The 19,609-nt window shown below is 51.4% G+C and overlaps 9 protein-coding genes across 10 annotated transcripts; 4 read left to right on the plus strand and 5 right to left on the minus strand.

Annotated features, from left to right (window-relative positions):
• The first annotated feature begins 15 nt into the window (after positions 1 to 15).
• PV06_07892 (uncharacterized protein) lies at positions 16 to 1,207 on the plus strand. The gene has a single exon (XM_016409177.1). The coding sequence runs from the start codon at positions 145 to 147 to the stop codon at positions 1,051 to 1,053; it is 909 nt and encodes a 302-aa protein (XP_016260931.1). The 5' UTR covers positions 16 to 144; the 3' UTR covers positions 1,054 to 1,207.
• A 717-nt stretch (positions 1,208 to 1,924) lies between these two features.
• Positions 1,925 to 4,223, minus strand: PV06_07893 (uncharacterized protein; the record flags this gene model as incomplete). The annotated part of the gene is made up of 9 exons (XM_016409178.1): positions 1,925 to 2,259; positions 2,360 to 2,627; positions 2,726 to 2,990; positions 3,058 to 3,164; positions 3,244 to 3,455; positions 3,526 to 3,596; positions 3,653 to 3,706; positions 3,766 to 4,052; positions 4,113 to 4,223. 9 exons carry the CDS (start codon positions 4,221 to 4,223, stop codon positions 1,925 to 1,927), a joined length of 1,710 nt encoding a protein of 569 aa, XP_016260932.1.
• An 868-nt stretch (positions 4,224 to 5,091) lies between these two features.
• PV06_07894 (uncharacterized protein) lies at positions 5,092 to 5,844 on the minus strand (the record flags this gene model as incomplete). Its single annotated transcript, XM_016409179.1, has 1 exon — positions 5,092 to 5,844. One exon carries the CDS (start codon positions 5,842 to 5,844, stop codon positions 5,092 to 5,094), a length of 753 nt encoding a protein of 250 aa, XP_016260933.1.
• Positions 5,845 to 6,697: 853 nt separating this feature from the next.
• On the plus strand, positions 6,698 to 8,123 carry PV06_07895 (uncharacterized protein). The gene has a single exon (XM_016409180.1). The coding sequence runs from the start codon at positions 6,921 to 6,923 to the stop codon at positions 7,989 to 7,991; it is 1,071 nt and encodes a 356-aa protein (XP_016260934.1). The 5' UTR covers positions 6,698 to 6,920; the 3' UTR covers positions 7,992 to 8,123.
• Positions 7,988 to 9,230, minus strand: PV06_07896 (uncharacterized protein). The gene is made up of 3 exons (XM_016409181.1): positions 8,844 to 9,230; positions 8,456 to 8,788; positions 7,988 to 8,404 (listed from the first exon to the last, which is right to left on the minus strand). The coding sequence occupies exons 1-3, from the start codon at positions 8,957 to 8,959 to the stop codon at positions 8,305 to 8,307; spliced, it is 549 nt and encodes a 182-aa protein (XP_016260935.1). The 5' UTR covers positions 8,960 to 9,230; the 3' UTR covers positions 7,988 to 8,304.
• A 317-nt stretch (positions 9,231 to 9,547) lies between these two features.
• Positions 9,548 to 11,361, plus strand: PV06_07897 (uncharacterized protein). The gene is made up of 2 exons (XM_016409182.1): positions 9,548 to 9,722; positions 9,791 to 11,361. The coding sequence occupies exons 1-2, from the start codon at positions 9,628 to 9,630 to the stop codon at positions 11,316 to 11,318; spliced, it is 1,623 nt and encodes a 540-aa protein (XP_016260936.1). The 5' UTR covers positions 9,548 to 9,627; the 3' UTR covers positions 11,319 to 11,361.
• A 296-nt stretch (positions 11,362 to 11,657) lies between these two features.
• On the plus strand, positions 11,658 to 12,824 carry PV06_07898 (uncharacterized protein). Its single transcript, XM_016409183.1, has 4 exons — positions 11,658 to 11,865; positions 11,976 to 12,176; positions 12,264 to 12,374; positions 12,497 to 12,824. The coding sequence occupies exons 1-4, from the start codon at positions 11,850 to 11,852 to the stop codon at positions 12,547 to 12,549; spliced, it is 381 nt and encodes a 126-aa protein (XP_016260937.1). The 5' UTR covers positions 11,658 to 11,849; the 3' UTR covers positions 12,550 to 12,824.
• A 372-nt stretch (positions 12,825 to 13,196) lies between these two features.
• On the minus strand, positions 13,197 to 16,524 carry PV06_07899 (uncharacterized protein). The gene has a single exon (XM_016409184.1). The coding sequence runs from the start codon at positions 16,400 to 16,402 to the stop codon at positions 13,415 to 13,417; it is 2,988 nt and encodes a 995-aa protein (XP_016260938.1). The 5' UTR covers positions 16,403 to 16,524; the 3' UTR covers positions 13,197 to 13,414.
• A 413-nt stretch (positions 16,525 to 16,937) lies between these two features.
• Positions 16,938 to 19,345, minus strand: PV06_07900. 2 transcript variants are annotated; one of them, XM_016409186.1, is made up of 3 exons: positions 18,755 to 19,345; positions 18,628 to 18,704; positions 16,938 to 18,571 (listed from the first exon to the last, which is right to left on the minus strand). In XM_016409186.1, the coding sequence occupies exon 3, from the start codon at positions 18,122 to 18,124 to the stop codon at positions 17,756 to 17,758; it is 369 nt and encodes a 122-aa protein (XP_016260940.1). In that variant the 5' UTR covers positions 18,125 to 18,571; positions 18,628 to 18,704; positions 18,755 to 19,345; the 3' UTR covers positions 16,938 to 17,755. The 2 variants fall into 2 exon arrangements, with proteins under 2 accessions (XP_016260940.1, XP_016260939.1); XM_016409185.1 differs by having other exon boundaries at positions 16,938 to 17,370; positions 17,431 to 19,345.
• Positions 19,346 to 19,609: the final 264 nt, after the last annotated feature.

The following is a 19,609-nucleotide window of genomic DNA, read 5'->3' on the forward strand; positions in this document are numbered from 1 at the left end:
TTTTGATGATATAATCTCCTGGCCGGCAGTAGTACTTATTAATACAGTTCTCGTGCCGTCTCTCTTGTCGTTTCAACTTGGACCTGCTCTCTCTCAGCCCTCTCAAGTCGAACACCGAGCTTATCCAAGCAGGACAATAACAAAATGTCTTCGACCGAATCCAAACCGCAAGAAGCTCAAGAGAAGCACGATGCCGAATCGACCATCAAACGAAACCCTCACGGTGACTTCACCAAGGTCCAAGCGTCGAGACCTGACTGGGACCAAGACCGTGAATGGCGTTTCACAAAGACGCAAGATCCGACGTGGACCTACGGTGGTGGCGCGTCTGACAAGTCGGGCCTGTCCCGGTCTCACGTCTCGATCGACCCTTACGCCGAGGGACGCTCGCCCGTGTCGAACTACAAACTTCTCATCTCGGGTATCATCCCTCGACCGATCGGGTTCCTCTCGACTCGGTCCAAGGACGGGGCGTCCACCAACCTGGCCCCCTTCAGCTACACCCAGGTCTTCAACCACGACCCTCCCATCTTCGGGGTAGGGTTCAGCGGGGGGTTCGACAACGCCAAGGACACTCTCCGGAACCTGATGGACACGGGCGAGTGCGTCATCAACATCATCAGCGAGGATTACGTCGAGGCGGCCAACTCTTGCGCCATCGACCTGCCCTACGGCGAGAGCGAGTGGTCGGTGTCGGGTCTGACTCCCGCCCAGAGTAAAACGGTAAGGGCGTCTAGGGTGAGAGAGGCCGTGTTTAGTGTGGAAGGTAAATTACTCAACACTCAAGAATTCGAGTCCAGGACGACCCCGGGGAAGAAGACGGGAGTCTTGGCCGTGATCGAGGGTGTGCACTTTTGGGTCCGAGAGGACGCCATCAACGAGGACAAGAGTATCATCGCGCCCGAAGTCTTGAGACCAATTGCGAGACTTGGTGGCATCACTTACGCCAGGGTCCTCGACGGGTTTGAGATTCCCAGACCCATCCTCAAAGACGAACAGGACCAGGGGAAGATTGTGGACGGTATGGTCAAACCAAAAGTAGATGGGCAGTAGCTGTGGGATGGAATTTCAGCATAGAACATAGAATATAGACCACAGACGTCGGATGTTGGGCCAAATTCAGGATATAGATTCAAAGCCTCAACATTCATGATTCGAATCTGACTGCCAGACAAGAATCCATCCGAGTAGAAAAATGACATCTTCCGTCACTCCATACTCTCCTCTCCCCAAGCTGCATCTGGTCTGAACACTTCACTGACTTGCACATATACGTTACTACCTTGGGCATGTATCTACTGTCACTACGGGATGTATTCACCTGAGTGATCCACCAACAATTCATACTTTATATGTTAAAAGAGTGAACTTGTCTTCAACAAAGAAATTCGCCTTGATGGCCCAACTAGCAAGACTCACCACGTCGAAATGTGACTTTGTTACACGCATGGTTTGGAGGTTGGGCTTATCCTTGGAAAGTCAGCCCGGTTGGGATTAAACTGGGAGTCGGCTGCTTTCCATGACTACTGTAGCAACCTCTACAAGTATTACGGGATGTAATACGTTCCTCAGGGAGTTGAGATTTGTGAATGGTCATAGTCGGGATAAGTATTTAGGAGCCTCGGCCGGTCGAAAGACTGGGGTCGGGGCTTCGAAAAGGACCTTTGAATTTTTGTTCCTTGCGATTTTTTTTCAAAAACTTTTTGGGTCTTGTTTTCTCTTTCTGAAAGGAGAGTGCCAGGCGAGGGCGGTGAATACAGTCCAAAGCAAGAGGCAGTGAGTGAGTGAACATGGTGAAGGTGATGGGTACGAGAACAGTGATATTCCACAACCCACAATATACTATACAATTATCAGACTAAGCACCCCTCTAGCACACTCGAATTACTCTATTTTTTCCTGAGATGCTCTCAATCAAACCTTGTTATGCCACGGCAAATGTACTTCTGGCTCTCAACTTGGCGCCGTAAAAGTACAAGGCAAACATGCCAACGACACCGACGACGGCCAAACCGGCGAGGAGACTGACGCCACCTCCGACGCCGAGGGTGAGAAACATTGGTCGAGAGAAGACGACGCAACCGGCGGCGAAGAGGGCGCGGAAAAGATCGTTGCCGGCGAACAACGACGCCGCGTACCGTGGGTAAGACAGTGGCAAGTACACAAAGATGCACTGGAAGATGAAAAAGTTGGCAGCCACGAGGATGACAACTCCAACCATGCTCACGATCCAATGTATCGAGGCACGTGCGGTCCAGCCTGGAGGGACAACAGATTCATCAGTCGACGCCTAAAAGGGCCGGGTAGAAGAGACGGAGGAAGAGGAAAAGGAGGAGTGGTAGGATGGTACAAGACTTACCAAACATAAAGTACCCCATCGGAAGGGCACAGACACCAAACAAGGCCGGAACCAAGCGATGCTCGGGGGGCCGGAAACCTCGGTTACGAATGTCCGGAACGAGATACAGGAGCAGGTAGGAAGTAAAGCCGGTGACACCGATGAGACAAGCGATGCCGATGGTTAGAAAAGTCAAGCCCAGCTCGCCGAGGTTGAAGCCGTAGATGTCGATGTATACGAGTGGAAACACCTCGAAAAACGAGTAGTATATCCCGTAAGTCAAAGCCGTCTGCAAATGAGAAGGTCATGTGTCAGTGGATTTTCCCTCCCTTCCAAGTCGGTTCGGATTTCAAGGTGTAGAGGTAGGTATGGAGAAAAACAACATACATAGACATTTGTAAACAGTACAGCTGGATCTTTGATCATAATTTCCACAGGTTTGATGACGGCGTCGACAAAGATCGATGACACACTCATGTCTGCTTGCTGGATCTCGCTTTGAGAACGAAGGTCGTTCCGTCCCATGGTTCTACGAAGGCGCCGTGCTCGACGACGGAGGATGGTCGATCCACGTGTCTCGGGGCAGGCGATGAGGTAGAGAACTAGGATGGGGGCTGACATCCACACGAGTTCCCAGAGTGACCAGCGCCATCTATATTCAGTCGTCAGTATCACACAACACCAAACATCTAATGGCATCACTCGAGAAGAAAACTCACCCCTTGGCAGAGACTGCGAATCCAGCAATGACGGGACCCAACGCTGGACCCCAAAAGCACGCGGCCGTCCACGCAGACAGGTAAAGCGGGAGAAGGAGTAAATTGTACTAAGAGAGCAATCAGTTGTTGTTGTTGTTGTCGTCGTCGTCGGCGTAGGATGTATTGGCATCGACAGCTTTCACATACCATGTCACCCACAGATGCACCTCCGTTCGCTAAGCACGGACTGCTCAGGAATCCTTGTAAGAATCGCAGGACGAGAAGACCGGCGTAGTTCTTGACCACCGCGGTGGGTACGGACAGGATGACGAAGAGGAAGAATGTCGGGGTATACACTCCGTTCCGACCGATGGCTGGGATTTCACTGAGGGGTGCAAAAAGGAGAGGACCGATACCATCTTGAACAAGGAACAGGTCAGCTTTTTGTCCCAGGTCTCGGTATCAGGGAAGAAGAGTGTAAATGCTCACATCCTATGACATAGATTGCCAGTCCCATGGCCGCTGCAGCCTGTGAAACCCCAAACTCTTCCATGACGCCCCTATAGGAGGGTTAGAAATGGATGGAAACATGTACCCTCTTCCTGTGGGAACTCACGCCTCACCAACCACGTAGATACTGGATCCAGCATACATTGCGAAACTGTAGAGACTGTAGATATGCATGTCAGTCTACACGTCGGTATCCGACTTCACATGGAGGATCATTACCATATCTGCAACAGGACAAAACTCTTCTTCCCCTTGGACCAATTTTGTGGGTTCTCCGGGTCATCGGTCGTGTACCAGTCGACGAGCACGGTTCCATCGGCGGACTTGTGAAGAGATATCGGGATGCTTCTTGTCTTTTCCAGTTCAAGCTGACGATCCAATTCCAGTCGTTCCTGGGTAAAGACTCGACTGATTTGTCGCTCAAGACTGAGTCTACCCGCAGCTTCTTCATCGGTGCTCGGTGTTCTCTCGTCCTCTGGGGATAGATCTCCTGGACTTTCGGGTGCCTATATACGAATGCCATTGAGCAAAAGGCGGCTCGAGATGAATGGGTAAAGATGACGAACCAGCTTCGGGAGCGCGAACCCGGGTCGCTCGTCAGGGTACAGAACGGTTCGATTGTTGGTGATGAACCGAATGAGCTGGCCGAGGGGCGCATCTCTTATCGTGTCCAGCATTTGGATGAGTTCGATGTTATCGTCAAGAATTGCGATAACCTTACAGAATGCATTCTGATCAAAGTTTTGCAAGTTGGACTTTTAAGGTAGTCCAGCACCCCAATCATTTTTCCTGACCATCGTTCAGGAGACCGCCGTCTCGGACGAACACAGCTTAGCAATACAGCACCAAATCTGTCTGGGAACGACATCGTGGAGGGCTCGGAGACATTCATGTGAGTGGTCAATTCGTCAGCAATGCCGTGCTGGTGGTGGTAGTGCATCTAAAATGGGCTGCCGTATTCGGACTGAAAAGCAAAGCCCGATCCATTTCGGTCCCATCACAGGTATTCTCGTCATTTCCATGCTCCACGGTCCGCAGAATGAATGTGGATGATGGTGCTTGACGAGTCGGCCAGATTATGAACAGGGCGTTACGGGTGTCTCGAGCAATTAGTAATTTGTTGGGGCCTGGACTTGTGCTGTTAGTTCTAGGAGAAGCGAAAAAAGAATCTCTACTGGCCCACCGTGCAATGATTGACCGGGAACGAATAGTAATCACCACAAGAGTCATAACATGGTCTCAATGATTGGTATCTAGACATCTTTCCGGGAAGAGTAAATTGTCCAGAGATCGCATCCGCTCATTGATCCATAGTGAGCAAGTCGATTTGGATAGTAATTTAATGATTGGATTCAACCAATACAGGATCAGCTTAAACCGAATGTACCGAGTAGACCCTTGCAAGTACAAATATTTGATTGTCCAGAAACTGCAACTGCATTATCCTACAGTCCATTAAGGAGCGTGTATATGAGCCAGAAGGTAACAGTATCAACTGCCATGGTATCATCTTCATCCACCTCGTCGTTGTGGTCTCAATGTCATTTAGTCTTCCCATTGTTTACAAGCCTCAAGACCACCCAAAAGCATCTTAGAAAAGTTGTGTTCCTCACACAACTTGGTGTATTCTTCCTTGCCCGTACCTTTTCCGTCGAGACCAAACGACTTACCAAAGTCAGATACGAAGTTGTCAAAAGTCGTCTCACTCTTGTCACGGCAAAGGCCGCACATGATCTCCACGACTTGATCGCCGAAGCCAAGGCGAGGGAAGGCAGTGACGACCTCCTTGTACTCGGCGACCGAGATTGGGTTTCCTGGAATTGGTATATTTGGCCCAGCAAAATCAGCAAAGATACCCAGCTGTGCAGCAAACACTTCTGGCTCCTTGTTGTGAGCAATAGAAGGCGTTGTGTGCAGTGCGATCGCGTCCCATATCAATTGAAGGCGATGTTTGCCCCATTCTTCATCGTTGTTGCGGATTGATGACTTGAGAAATTCCCGCGCAATGTTGGCCCCGTCGACCTCGAAGCGCTTATCGGTAGACAACAATGATTTCGTTGTTGCCCAACCCATGTCGTGAAGAATGCTCGACAGCACGACAGCCTCGACGTCGACGTCGCCGGCCGCGAACGGTGGCAGCTTGCGCATAAGAAGCAATGAGAAGGCCGCCGAGCGCAGACAGTGGTTGACGGTGGATTGGTTGGTGTGCGCCTTGGAATATGCCAATGCCGCATTGACGATTGGGCTGGAAGGGAATGTGACCTGACATATTGGAAGAGCTGGGAAAGGTGAAGACATGATGGGATATTGTCAGAGATCTCTCGACCAAGGTAATGTTCTATGTTTGGATTCTGCTTCTTTGTCGATGGAGCTGGACCAGATAGAAGATATGATTCCTGGCGCCCACACCTACCTTTATATACACAATTTCATCACCCATCATGCACGGTTGCATGGTTGCAATTCCGCTGTTGGTCCGGTCTGACCTTAAAAAGGCATTCTGAAGCATTTGAACAACGCGCAAAGCCGATTGCTGGACACAAAGCCACCCATTTCACAGCGCTGTATGGAATTCCCTGCGGTCTTTAGCAGATTTCCGGGTTGACATGCATACCGTGCTGACAGCCTTGTTGCGGCAGTCCGGACAAGCTGGAACATGACTGGTGGACGTCGAGTGGGACATCCTCACTTGGCGGAGTGTTTTCGACTAGACCTTCTTCTCTAGGAAGGGGACTACCTTTTTGGGATGTTGTACCCTGGTACAGCGTGTTGCAGATCGTTGTAATGTTAATTCAAAGACACGCGGGTGCAATTCCGTTGATAAAGCTGAGTCAAAAGGATTCTCTGACTATTGACAATTGCGCTGACTGAGAACCCTGTTGGATATGTATGAATACTAGGTAAGAAGTTGGCATCCTCTCTGATGGTTTTCTCTCGAACTGTTTCCCGCGACAGGGATGTAGAGACGGGGAAGGCGGAGAAGGAGTTTCTTAGCCAGTTTTTCCACGCCGAAAATAACAGAGCGTGATTGGCGGATACTTGGTCCCGGGCAAGAGAATCCGCCCAGGCAACACGATGACAAGTCTGAGACCCTCTTCCTCCTCCTCCTCTTCCTCTCCTCCTCGCTTCGTTGTTGGTGACGACATTTCAACCAACCACCAGCATATGGTACAAGCACTTGTACTCGTACGCATACACCCCAAGTATTCAATCAATACTTGAGCACATCGATACGGACCCTCGAATCTCGAGTTCTGTTCTGAATTTTATCGATCGGAGACACGACTTGATCGTATACCACTGCTTCTTCACTAGATTGACTGAGCCCGCCTCGACAGGTACCACCACAGACTTTGTGTAGAGACGCAACAGAAATGTACCGCGACACGCTCGCAACCATTCCTCGCCTCGGCGTCGTGGTTCTCCTCCTCTCCTTCCTCCCAATCCCCATACCCGTTCTCGCAGACCAAACGCTCCTCCGACCGTCTCCTGAATCGAAACACCACCACCTGTCAATCCCCTCCATCGGCCTCGGCCTCTGGAACTCCAAGGACGACAATGCGACCGAGGCCGTGACCTACGCCTTTGACGCCGGCTACAGGCACTTGGACTCGGCCGCGGCGTACGGCAACGAAGCATTCGTCGGTCGCACCCTGTCGTCCAAAAAACACTCCCCGCCCCGCCACAAGTACTGGGTGACGAGCAAACTGTGGAACGACGCGCACAAGCCCAAGCTCGTCGCCGGCGCCCTCAACAAGACCCTCTCCGACCTCGGCATCCCCTACCTCGACCTGTACCTGATGCACTGGCCCGTCGCGTTCCTCCCGAACCAGTCGCCCGGCCGGACCGTCATCGACCAGGACACGTCCATCCTCGACACCTGGCGGGCCATGGAGGATCTCGTCCGGTCAAACGGGACCCGCCACATCGGCGTGAGCAACTTCTCCCCTCGCCAGCTCGACCAGATCCTGAAAAACTGCGACATCTGCCCGTACGCGCACGAGTTCGAGACCCACCCTTACCTCCAGCAGCAGGACTTTGTCGACTGGCACGCCGACAACAACATCACCGTCATCGCCTACAGCCCGCTGGCCAACATGAACCCGACCTACGAGGGCAAGTACCCAAAGCTCGGCCCCATCCTGGAAGATGGCTTCTGGGAGGACCTGGCGGGCAAGAAAAACTGCACCGTCGCACAGGCTGTCCTCGCCTGGGGCATCCAGAGAGGCACCGTCGTGATCCCAAAGTCCGTGCACGAGGAGAGGATCATCGAGAACCTGGCAAGTTTGAACGTCACCTTCTCAAAGGAGGAGATGAGGGATATACAAATGCAAGATAAGAGGTCGAGGTTCAACAACCCGTCAAAGAGCTGGGGGGTTGAACTATTTGAAGGGCTAGACGATGGCTCCAATAGGTTTTTGGCGACCAAAAGTGATTTACGATGAAAGCTTGCCATTTCGGCACCAACTATACCGGGACGCAGGACGTGAACGGTTAGGATATGGACTAGGGTAATAGGAATAGGATGTTCTGGGTGCATCCCTTCTAGGTGGTTTATACAATGCTCAATGTGACATGACTGCAACGCTCAATACTTGCACTCCCCTCCTACCAATGCTCTTGACGCCAAGTAATGTTCACTTCACCGCCAGCCCCCAAAGATGGACCCCGTTCAACCAACGCCAGGACTCTTATTCAATCTAGGGACCAAACAATATGAGGGTCATGCCCATCCCATCTTCTCAAGTGCAGAATTGTTTAATCATCGATATCCTGATGACGGGCCAAGACCTTTCGCTGATACTCCTCAGGGTCTTTCTGGTGAAGTTGGGCAGCTTCGTTGTTCAAAGGGCTCGCGCTAACTCAATGTCAGTTATTTTGTCGTCACACTTATCCAAAAGTTTCATACTTATTGGGCTCCCCGAGCAAACTCTGCAAACTCAAAAGTACCGTTTGCACATTGTAGACTGCACTCCACTTGTCCTTGAGAATGTCGAGGCATATCCTCCCGCTGAAATCAATGTTTGGATGGTAGATCGGCGTCTTGAAGAGTACGGTAGGAGCAACATAAGGATAGTTTCCCGGGAATTCAAAGCTAAGCTTGAGATTGAGGTCTGCGTATGGGGTGTCTTTGGGTCCGATGATGGTGGCGGTCCAGTGTAGCAAGTTGCCATCTGCATCTGGAAAGGCCGAGATTCCCGGAGTGGGAGACATCATCAGCGTCATCAGTTCAGACTGAAGTCTATGCCATCGTTAATGACCAGAGCAAGAGACAGAGTTGACCTGAACGAACGTACCTTTTCGTGACGCTCTGAGTATCTGCCTTTCTCGGTACAGCCGAGAATTTCTGTTGTTCCGCCATTGTGGACAAGCCAGGAGCTGCGTTCTGAGTATATTCAAGAGCAAAGTCCATAACAGTGGTGACAGGTTATAAAGATTCGACGGACGGTGGAGACAAAAGTCTGCTTTCGAAGATGGTGAGAATGTATGAGCTTGGAATGCTGCAAACGGAACAATGTTCTAGACAACAAAAAGCAAGGTCCGCTGTGCCGGCGCCAGAAAAGACTCGACTGTACAACGCAAGAAGACAAGAAAAGGTACAAGAAGGATTGAGGAGTTCTTTTCACAATGGAATAATCATCGAGGTTGGACAAGAGATATGAAGCAAGAACGACGAAGGTTAGTGGTGCGTGGGAGGATCGATTGAAGTTTCGGGCCTTGTTGACTGTGGGAGTGTCACTGGAGTAACAAGTCGCGCACAAGACACGCCTTTGCGGTGGTAACAAGTGACGTCGGGGCGCAGGCACCACTGCTTAAAAGTGCCTAGACAGATATTCACTAGTGAGCCTAGGCGGCTATTGTATAAGCTAGTGGACCCTCGTATTTAGGCGCGCCCTGGATGTTTCTTCACGCCTGGAGCCCTGCACGCGGTCTGCTCCACCTGAAAACACGCCCGCGTTGCCCATACAATCGACGGCCTCACCACATATGCGAGACAATATTCTCAGACAACGACAGCGTCAAAGGATGACGAGACGACGTTGACGTTCAGCAAGACCCTTCTTCCTCTACCGTCTCGTCATGAACGGCATTCCACATTCCCAATTGGCACCTCTGCCATCTCAGCTGCCGTTTCGAATCGTCTCACCTACAATAGGATCTGGAGCATATGCATGGTAACGACTTCTTGTTTTTTTTTGCAGATGGCTGGTCATCGAGATTGAACGCTCACTGACGCGCTTAGTATCAAGAAAGCCGCTCCTCTCAAGGAAGAAGTCCCTGTCTTTGCCATCAAATTCATCAACAAACTCTTCGCCCAGAAATATGGCCGCATCAAACAGAAACAACTCGAGATGGAGATCTCCCTACACAAACATCTCGGTCTACATAAAAACATAGTCGAGTTCTTCGACCATGGTGCGGATCCTGACTGGGTGTGGATAGCCATGGAGCTGGCAGAAGGAGGAGATCTCTTTGACAAGATCGAGGCAGATGCTGGTGTTTCCGAGGACATTGCCCACGTCTACTTTACGCAGATGATCAGTGCCATTGGTTACATGCATGCAAAAGGGGTGGCTCATCGAGATATCAAACCTGAGAACGTGCTGCTGTCTGCGGAGGGAGACCTCAAGATCGCTGATTTCGGCATGGCCACATTATTCGAATACGGAGGCCGGAGAAAACTTGCAACAACTCTCTGTGGGAGCCCACCATATGTTGCTCCCGAAGTGTTGTCGTGTAGCTCGCAACCAGGCACGAAAGTCGCCGGCTATGCAGCCGATATGGCGGATATATGGTCCTGCGGTGTCGTCCTTTTTGTTTTGCTCGCGGGAAATACGCCGTGGAGTCGTCCGGTAGAAGGACGAGACGAATATGGCAGACCGAACGAGTACAGCGAGTACATTTCCAGCAACGGACGACCCGATGACGAGCTATGGGAGGCGCTTCCTTCCGAAGTATTGTCGCTTCTTCGAGGAATGATGCGAGTTGATGTCAAGTCGAGATTCTCCCTTGAAGATGTTCGGCGGCATCCGTGGTTCACGAGACCCAATAGATTTCTGGACCAGAAGGGCAGACTCAATGATCCTATCACTCTGGCCACAGACATGTTTGAAGCACTACATGTCAGCTTTGATTCAGATCCTTTGGCTGGTACGCAGCGACAAAAGTCTGTCGACGAAATGGACATTGATGGACCTGCGGCCAAACTATCGTCAACGCAACCTGAAATCCCGACCGAAGACATGCTGTTTGATTGGAGACGGCCAACAGATCTCACATCCTTCAACACGCAGGCGGCGCACGGTTTGAGCGCAGGCGGATTTGCTACACAATCCATGTCAACCACCAACTTCCTCCTCGATGAACCGGCGACCCAGCAATTCTCACAGCGTCCTATGGTGCCGTTGACCAGAACGCAAATGGCTCGTAAATTCGGTGACATTCTACCTTCTCACGGAATGACCAAGTTCTATTCTGTTTGGGCATTACATTTGCTATTCCCATATATCCTGGAAGCTTTGAGCCGGCTGGGAGTACCGACTCCGAACACACCTCGACCTACAGCCAGGGATGTGGAATGTCGAATCAAGGTCAAGGCACAAGATAGTCGAGGATGTTCTCTACGAGGTGAGATTGCACTTGAGCTCGTCGATACTGGACTTGTAGAGGTCAATTTCGTCAAGGCATCTGGAGATCCCCTGGAATGGCGAAGATTCTTTAAGAGAATGGCTGTACTTAGTCAAGATGCTGTTTACAAGCCAGAAGAATAGAAAATATCAAAAGTTGTCCTCGGATGAGTGTTGGTACATATGACAACATATGACAATGATATGTAACGGTACCAAGTTGCTCCAGTATTTGTCTGCCATTTGGTACCGAGATGTACATAGTCCCGGGCGATCGTTGTGGGGAGAGAGAGTAGAAGGAGCTAGGGCCCTGGATCCCATGTGTTTTGTTGTAATATTGTGTGTATACACATGCTGAGCCTCGGCGAGAGACTTTTCACATGCACAATTACTGTGTATACAGTGACGTATTTCAGTGTTGACCAATTTGCCTAGGCATTTCGAGTTACGGAGTGTATCCTTGTCATCTTTCTTTTTGAAAAGCCCTCGTGATCGATCTCTCATGTTTCCTTTCTCTATTACCTTACTTTACCTAGATTTTAAGTAAACTGATTATAATCACTTGAGGATCCGACATCTGGGCCAACCCTACCTGAATTCTCCCCGTCTCCTACTGCAAACCATCTCACCCTTTCCACCAGAGCCCGAGTTTTGAGTCTTACACCAGAAACAACAATGTCTCTCAAAAGCGGTATGTATGCGCAGAATGGTCTTCTTTCGCGCGTGTGAGAGTTGGTTTTAATTTTATCAAAACACAACATGATGTGCTAACGTTGTTGCGCTGCTTCTTCTTCTCCACAGACGCTTTCCCTTCCTCTGAAGCCTTTGACGCCATCAGCGACGCCTTGTCCAACGACGCCGAAAGAAAAGCCGCCATCAAGAATGGTGGTGCGGTCTTCGCCTTTGAATTGACAAACGACAAGAATGAAAAGGAGTCTTGGTACCTGGACCTGAAAGAGAGTGGAAAGGTCGGCAAAGGACAACCTCCCAAGAAAGCAGATGGTGTGTGAGATCCTTTCGAACCTCTCTACCTGACAGAACATGGGCCTCGAAGAAGCATACTCTAATACAAACTCCGCAAAAATATAGTCACATTGATTCTGACGGATGAAAACTTTGGCAAATTGGTCGCCGGCAAGTCCAAGGCTCAGACACTCTTCATGGGTGGGAAATTGAAGGTCAAGGGCAACGTCATGAAGGGTGAGTTTAGTTTTTACTGTTTTTTCTTTGACTCTGGACGACTTGTCGACGTTGCAAACATTGTCAGAAACACCCAAAAAAGGACGATCAAATGGGCCGCTGGCTGACATACATTTTTCTAGCAACGAAACTTGAACCAATTCTCGGAAAGGCCAAGTCTCAATCCAAGCTATAAGTGTGTCGTGTCGGTATATATAGTATACACTGTGTGTGTGTATGTGTCGGGCGACGGTGACTGCGACGCCCTTCTTCTAGACAGACAATTGGTCTCGGGGACGTCGTCAAACAGGTCCAAACCCCCTGTACAACAAGATACCTCCTACCTAGGTAGGGACATGTGTACCTCTGAAAGTCTCACTCAAAGATATACATTGTCCTCCTTATGGACACACACGTATTTTGTCGAACTGATTCTCAAGCACGATCTTCGAGGTCGTCCGTCCTTCCTTGCCTTGCCTTGTTCTCTCGTCCACGTCTCTTTGTTTTGGCTTTGAGCAGTTCCTAACACTTACTTGACTTTTCCCCAGCCCAAACCCCAGGATCGCCTTCCAATGAACCATTTGTCTCCTCAACTGATGGGATTTGAACTCGATACGGTTTGCTCGCCTAGCGATCACCCGCCAACCGCAGGAGCAAGGGGTAAATTGACGAGAGATGGAGTTGCCTCTATAAAACGAACCTCTAGATGGAACAGACCGGTTTCTTCAATTCAAAGCTCAGTTGTAGTTTTATCGTAAACACCGTACTACGCGGCTCCAGAAAGGACCACCTCACTACTACGCTTGGACCCTTGAAGGACGGTCGAAATTTAAGTTACAAGATCCAATTTTTAAAAAAGGGAGGCATGATGAGTATACACATAAGAAGGTCGCCTCAGCACTCTACTAGTGTGTATTGCCGTTGTTTCGTCTGGCCGTCTATATCAATCACGTGTGGCGGTACAATAATCCGCCTGTATAGAAAGTCTTCGGCCTACCACCTACGTGTGAATGGCGTACAGTCACGCTCCCGGCTCTCCCTGGGAAAAGCCAACGACCAAGTCAGTACGCGACCGGGTCAATGTAGCTGGTTTCGCCCACTGCCCTCTTCACGACAAGCACAAGTTCATCCATGCTCCCGAGGAATTGCGTGAAGGCAGAGAGGGCCGAAAGATACCTGCGAGTCTCCCTCTTCTCGAGCACGCTGTGGTCCATCTTGCCGAGATTCGTGCCCATTTCCCTCAGCCTGTTCTCCATCCTCGCGAGTGCCTTTTCCATCAGCGGTACGGGCAGAACCGTGGGAAGTGGTTTCCCGTTCTTCAACCCGTGTTGCGCGATGGTCAGCACGGCCATGACGTTGGCCACATTCTGCTCTTCTGCCGCCCCAGTGTCACCGAAGAAGCGTTCTTTGGCGTCGGCGGGGAGCGAGTTGACGTACATGATCAGCTGGGTGATGTACTGGTTTAGATTCATGCAAAGGTGGCACACCAGCCCGAGGGTGTTTGAATCGATCGTGGACGTGGAGAACTCGAGTCTGGTCAATTTGACGCCCGATTCGGCCGGGACCAAGATCTCGCCCAGGCCGACTGCCATCTTTTCGGCGATCTCTTTGATGGTGGACGGGGAATGGACCGAGGCTTTGCAGCCGACGAAGAGCGCGTACTGGTCCTTGACGGTACCCAGGGCGTTCAGGAGCAGTTCGCGGTAGTGGCGGTTCGCGGACGGGGGCCGGGGGAGCAGAGTCACCAACGTGGCGGCTGTGAAACCGATAATCACGAGGAGCATCCGCCGCCAGAACACCTCGTATCCCACCCCGGGGTTGCCAAATCTCGGCATGTGCGTGTCCACCCAACTGTACGCGACGACCAGGTAGACCGTCGCGGTGGTGATCATGATGGCCTGTAGAAACACCGGTTTGGTGAATAGTCTCAGCCACATGGCGACGACAATGGCCGGGGCCAGGATCGCAGCCATGCCGTAAGGATTGCCTGGGCCATCTCCGGCACCGATGTACCAGGCAGCCAACCCGATGATGGCTCCCAGGACTGTGCCACAAAGCCGAAGGATGAGACCGAACAAGAAATCTGCCGTGTACGGGGCGAGAGCGAACTGTCCCATGATCAGACCCCATATCCCCTTTTCACGGTAAAAGAAGCCCGCGGTGTGTTTATTGGCGGCGATGGCCCCGAGGGCCATTGTAAGGATCAGCATCCTCAGGGCGTATACTCCTTCGGTACTGCTCAACCAGCCTACCACGGCTATCGTCAGCCTGGCGACCCCACTTCGTCGTCGTCCTCCTCGTGGCTTGACGACGTTCGAACTTGTCAGCTCCACGCTCAACGCAGGCGGTTCGTTGTCGATAGGACTCTGTTTCGTGGTGGATCCTTCTCCTCGTTCGGTCACAGTCTGGATGCGGTTGAGTTGAGGGTCCAGTTCGTCACTTCCCGCGTCGGTGGCAAGCACCCAGGGTATCACGTCCTTCAGACTGCCTGGCATCCAAAGCTTGGTCTTGATCCTTTCATGTTCTAGTGTTCTGACGCGACCAAGCAGCGACTGTACCGAATCCGCGAAGTGGATCAATCTTTCTTCCAATACAAGGACGCGCACAAGACCGGCCAAGGAATGAGTCGATTTCGAGGAAAGTCCTGCATTTGGGCCGGTCGATTGTGAATGTTGAGCGTACCTTGACCAGAGACTCGAGGCCACTTCGGCGACAAACTTATCCTTGTGAAGTTGCAGCTCTCTCAGCACCCCGTCATAAGTATGACGTCTCTTTTCGCAATCAGCCTGGGCCAATTTCATGGACCACCTTTTTCGGTTGCACTCTCTGATACCCTCTCCGACACATTCAAGTGCCTGCTGAGCGGTCTGCAGCAAGTTTCTGGACGAAACCGCGAAATCCTTCAATGAATCTTCTATAATCGATTTGTCTCTTTCATCACGGAAGTTTCTCCGCAGATCCAAAGTTCTCATAAGCTGATATTCTCCCGAGACTTCATGCTTTTCAAGAGCTCCGTGTATCTGTTCTGCAAGTTGGAGTAGTTCATCGTCTTTTAATCTGAATTCTTGGACCCCGATTTGAATATGCAGAAGAGAAAGAAAAGATAGTAGTAATTGCCGAACGGGGTCACGGAGCGATTTGATGTCACCGGCGCTCCACCTGCAGAAGGATACGTCCAAGGCCAAAAATTTGAGCTTCAGATCCAACCCACCGTACGTCTGAACGAGGTTCGCCTTGGTTTGCTTCAGTCGGGCTAAATCCATGGTCATGCTGGGCGTTGCGAAGTGTATGGAGCACGCCTCGATGAATTTGTGCATGGGGGGCAGCATTTTCTCCATATCATCCAGCACCAGATGTGACGTGGATTTGGGAAACAGCAGAACATTGCAGATCAGGCTGAGCGCCACGCCTATGGAGGCAGGGATGACAAGTGTTCGAGCCAAGGTTCCGTTGAATGTCGGCAGCAATGGACCAACTGTGAGGAAAGTGTCGCTGATGATGATCCCAAAAAGTGACACCAAGGTCAGTTTAGGTGCGGCCACACGCAATCGGGCGATCAGATAGACGAACAGGCCGATCATGCAGAAATAGGTGATGGTCACTCTTGTGTCGAGCATGTATCCTTCGAAAATGGCAACTTGCAGGAAAGTGCTGGGCGAATTTGGTGGGATGGATTCCTGTAGCGTTTGGTACTGGCGCTGTAGATCTGCCGCCGGTCGTGTTGAAAGAGCGGCCTTCATAGAGATGACTCCCCAAGCCCAGGCTAGACACATGCCGACCAGGACCGTAAGACCGGCCGCCAGTCCCATGAACACAACACCCGATGGCGGCGCAATAATGATGACGACGACACCGAAAAATGTCGCCTGTCCGATTACCCTCAGGGCCGGATTGATGAGGATCAAGAGAGTCATGACCCATGCCGCAACGCAGCATTTGAACAGGGTTTTCAGGTCTGCTTGGTTGAAGTGATCCAACCACTCCGGCAGCCTGTTTCTCCTCTTCCCAGGCGGTGTGAAGAAATCGTTCACCTCGCTCATCTCGTCCATCGTCGCGGACCGGGCTGCGTCGCTGAAAACGGGTCCCACAGCGTGCTTGAAGGAGTATGCAGACTAGATTAGTACCAATGGAGACATTCTCGTCTTAAGAGCCACGGCACGCTATCAAGTACTCCGTACTGTGGTAGTAACTGACAGAAAAATTACAAACACATCTTCTGTAATCTCAAGAGGAGCTCGCACTCGGAGGGCTGAGTGGACAGTCCGCGGACCGGTGAGTGCATTGCCCATCCGTCCTCCGTACGGGATCTTGTTTTGGGTCCATGCGCAGAACGACTCCGAGTCGACAATCACCACAAGCCGAGCCATGATTTGTCAATAAATTGAATTTTGGGTTTGAATTTGAACGTCGGCGCAGAAACTGACCATAGCACCAAACACGGCGCTCGACTCAGAGCACCTCGTTATCATTGGCAGCGGTAATATCAGAGAACTATGCAAGGCTGCCACGTGACCGAACACTGGAGTGGACAGCCAGCCCCAGAGGCCATGTGTGCATGTTTATGCATTGGCATAAGTTTCATAGATCTCGGGTTGTGCACATCAGAAGTAAGTACGGAGTATGAGTACCTGCAAGCACGAGATGCCGGTCTCTTCTCTTGAAAGGAAGAATCGAAGCTACTCCTCGATGCTCTTTCCCTCCTGCGCCTCCTTTCATGCTACATATGGAGTCAATGACCTCTTCCAAGTGTTTTCGCTACTTCTATTAGCGACTCCGGCTCGTCAAAGCTCGTCTTCGCTATGGCAGACCCCTTAGCCAACAATGAAAAAAATACCCGAGATTCGTCTCGTTCCGATCCGAGCATTGACGCAGAAAAGGGCTCCGAAAAGCCAGGCAGGTCCGATTCGTCGAATGAAAGCCGCCGCAGCGATCCTGCCATTCAGCCTCTGCAGTTCGACGCAAACCGTGACTATGAGACGCACGAGCTCCGAGAAGAGATTCCAGTATTGGAGAGAATCTACAGCACACGCAGCGAAGTCAGCAGGATCCAGAATCAACCACCAGAATTACCACTGACAGATCTCGATCATGGTATTGTTGGGTGGGAAGGGCCAGACGACCCCGAGAATCCGCTGAATTTCGCATGGCGGCGAAAAATGTTGCTGCTGCTCTTGACGTCCGCAATGTCTTTTGTTTCTCCCTTGGCGTCAAGCATGTTCGCTCCCGCAGCCGGATTTATGGCGAGAGAGTTTGATGTAAAACAGCAGACCCTCCTTGCATTCAGCGTGAGTGTTTATGTTCTTGGATACGCGGTAAGTTCACCATCTTGGGAGTCTGGCAGATCAATGGGAAACCCAGTGTGTGCACCACACTCTTACGGACGGTCTTTGCTGACCTGAACCCTAGTTCGGCCCCTTGGTGCTCGCACCCATGAGTGAGATATGCGGGCGACGGATCGTGCTAACCTGCACGAATATCTTCTTCGTCGCCTGGCAGATCGGTTGCGCTCGTGCCCCCAACATCGGTCTCCTGGTCTTCTCTCGGTTCATGGCCGGCATTGGCGGATCGGGGTGCCTGACTGTGGGCGCAGGTCTTATCGCTGATATGTTTCCGGTCGCCCAACGCGGTATGGCAACGTCCATTTGGAGCGCCGGTCCGCTCTTTGGTCCAGTGGTAGGGCCGATCTGTGGCGGCTTCATCGCCCAACAAGCCGGGTGGCGATGGGTCTTCTGGGTTTTGTTAATCGCCGGTGGCGTGGCCACGGTCGGCATCGAGCTACTCAACAAAGAGACATATGCCCGAGTCTTGATCCGCTGGAAGACACAGCGACTAGCCAAAGAGCTCGGCCGTAACGACCTGATCAGCTGGTATGACCGAGAGACCGGTCCCGTCAGCCCTCAGCATGCTCTCCGCATAGGGATGCTCCGGCCCTTGCAAATGCTCGTCAAGTCTCCGATCGTCTTCGTCTTGTCTCTGTACATGTCGATTGCCTACGGTCTGATGTATCTGCTCTTCACCACGATCACAGAGGTCTTCGAAGGCCAGTATAAGTGGTCTCCTCAAATGACCGGTCTGGCTTACCTCGGACTCGGCATCGGTTTCTTCATTGGGGCGGCTATAGTCGCTTTAAGCTCAGATCGCATGGTCGTGAGGTTGATGGAACGCAATGGGGGCGAATTCCAGCCGGAAATGCGAATGCCGCTGATGATCTTCTTCGCCTGTTTTATTCCAATCAGCTTCTTCTGGTACGGCTGGGCGGCGGACAAGAAGGTACAATGGATCGTGCCCATCATCGGACTGGCCCCTTTCGGCTTCGGAATGATTGGTATCTTTTTACCCATTCAAACTTATCTGATCGACTGTTACCCCACATACGCTGCATCCGCTGTAGCGACCCTTACCGCTACTCGATCACTTGTGGGCGCCGTCCTCCCTCTCGCTGGGTCTCCGATGTACAAATCCCTGACTTTGGGCTGGGGCAACTCACTCTTGGGCTTTATTGCCCTGGCCTGCATCCCGATCCCGTTGGTCTTGGAAAGGTTTGGAAAGCGAATCCGAGAGAAATCAACGTTGAAGCTAGGCTGAGCTGAAGCCTGCGATTCACGGAGACGTCGTCTGGGAAAGGGCATACCTCAATCTCTTAATTTTAGACTCTCTGGACGGATTAGTCGGGAACGTTGCCCCTCTGTTCATATGTTTCTGAGTGAATAAGCCCCTCGCAGACTAAACTCCAATGAATCTCGACGATGAAGACATAAGGAAGGAGCCTCTGAAAGTATCGCTGGTGTAGTATAGTTAGTGGATAAATTCAGACTTATCGCTCGTCTATAGTGGCGTTTCAGAAATCGTCGCGCGTCAGAGCATTGTCCTGCTGCAGAGGATCGTCGTGGAGCCGAGCAAGCAGATCGAGCATGCGCGAGGGTGAGTCTAGAAACAGAATGGCCGCAGGAGGTGTGGACTGATGAGAAGATAATGACAGTTCCCAATGAGAGTATGCAATTATGTAGCGGAGAGGAAAAAAGGACCGACTTGAGAGAACGATCGACGAAAGACGTGAGCGCACCATCGACACGTGATAAGTCACGTGAGTCATCCTTGAGGTAGAGTAGAAGGTGGACCACTGCACGTGTCAATAGGAAGGGAGCCAGTCGGTCCTCGTCCTCGTACTCGTAGTGCACGACGATGCGAATAGTGCCCCATGTTTCATAATGTCATGATATGTTTGGATGCCACTGACGCCGAGAACCACTGTGGCG

The sequence above is a fragment of the Exophiala oligosperma genome (genome assembly GCF_000835515.1).
Source record: "Exophiala oligosperma strain CBS 72588 unplaced genomic scaffold supercont1.7, whole genome shotgun sequence".
Taxonomy (NCBI): domain Eukaryota; kingdom Fungi; phylum Ascomycota; class Eurotiomycetes; order Chaetothyriales; family Herpotrichiellaceae; genus Exophiala; species Exophiala oligosperma.

Bases quoted from the DNA above. Each gene is read 5' to 3' on its own strand.
- PV06_07897 (XM_016409182.1), top strand. From the start codon at position 9,628: ATGAACGGCATTCCACATTCCCAATTGGCACCTCTGCCATCTCAGCTG. The intron at 9,723-9,790 runs GTAACGACTTCT...TGACGCGCTTAG, and splicing joins GGATCTGGAGCATATGCATG to TATCAAGAAAGCCGCTCCTC.
- PV06_07900 (XM_016409186.1), bottom strand. From the start codon at position 18,124: ATGCCGACCGTGGCCACGCCACCGGCGATTAACAAAACCCAGAAGACC.
- PV06_07898 (XM_016409183.1), top strand. The intron at 12,177-12,263 runs GTGTGTGAGATC...GCAAAAATATAG, and splicing joins ACCTCCCAAGAAAGCAGATG to TCACATTGATTCTGACGGAT. The intron at 12,375-12,496 runs GTGAGTTTAGTT...ACATTTTTCTAG, and splicing joins CAAGGGCAACGTCATGAAGG to CAACGAAACTTGAACCAATT.
- PV06_07895 (XM_016409180.1), top strand. From the start codon at position 6,921: ATGTACCGCGACACGCTCGCAACCATTCCTCGCCTCGGCGTCGTGGTT.
- PV06_07892 (XM_016409177.1), top strand. From the start codon at position 145: ATGTCTTCGACCGAATCCAAACCGCAAGAAGCTCAAGAGAAGCACGAT.
- PV06_07896 (XM_016409181.1), bottom strand. From the start codon at position 8,959: ATGGACTTTGCTCTTGAATATACTCAGAACGCAGCTCCTGGCTTGTCC. The intron at 8,789-8,843 runs GTACGTTCGTTC...ACGATGGCATAG, and splicing joins ACTCAGAGCGTCACGAAAAG to ACTTCAGTCTGAACTGATGA. The intron at 8,405-8,455 runs GTATGAAACTTT...ACATTGAGTTAG, and splicing joins TTGCTCGGGGAGCCCAATAA to CGCGAGCCCTTTGAACAACG.
- PV06_07899 (XM_016409184.1), bottom strand. From the start codon at position 16,402: ATGGACGAGATGAGCGAGGTGAACGATTTCTTCACACCGCCTGGGAAG.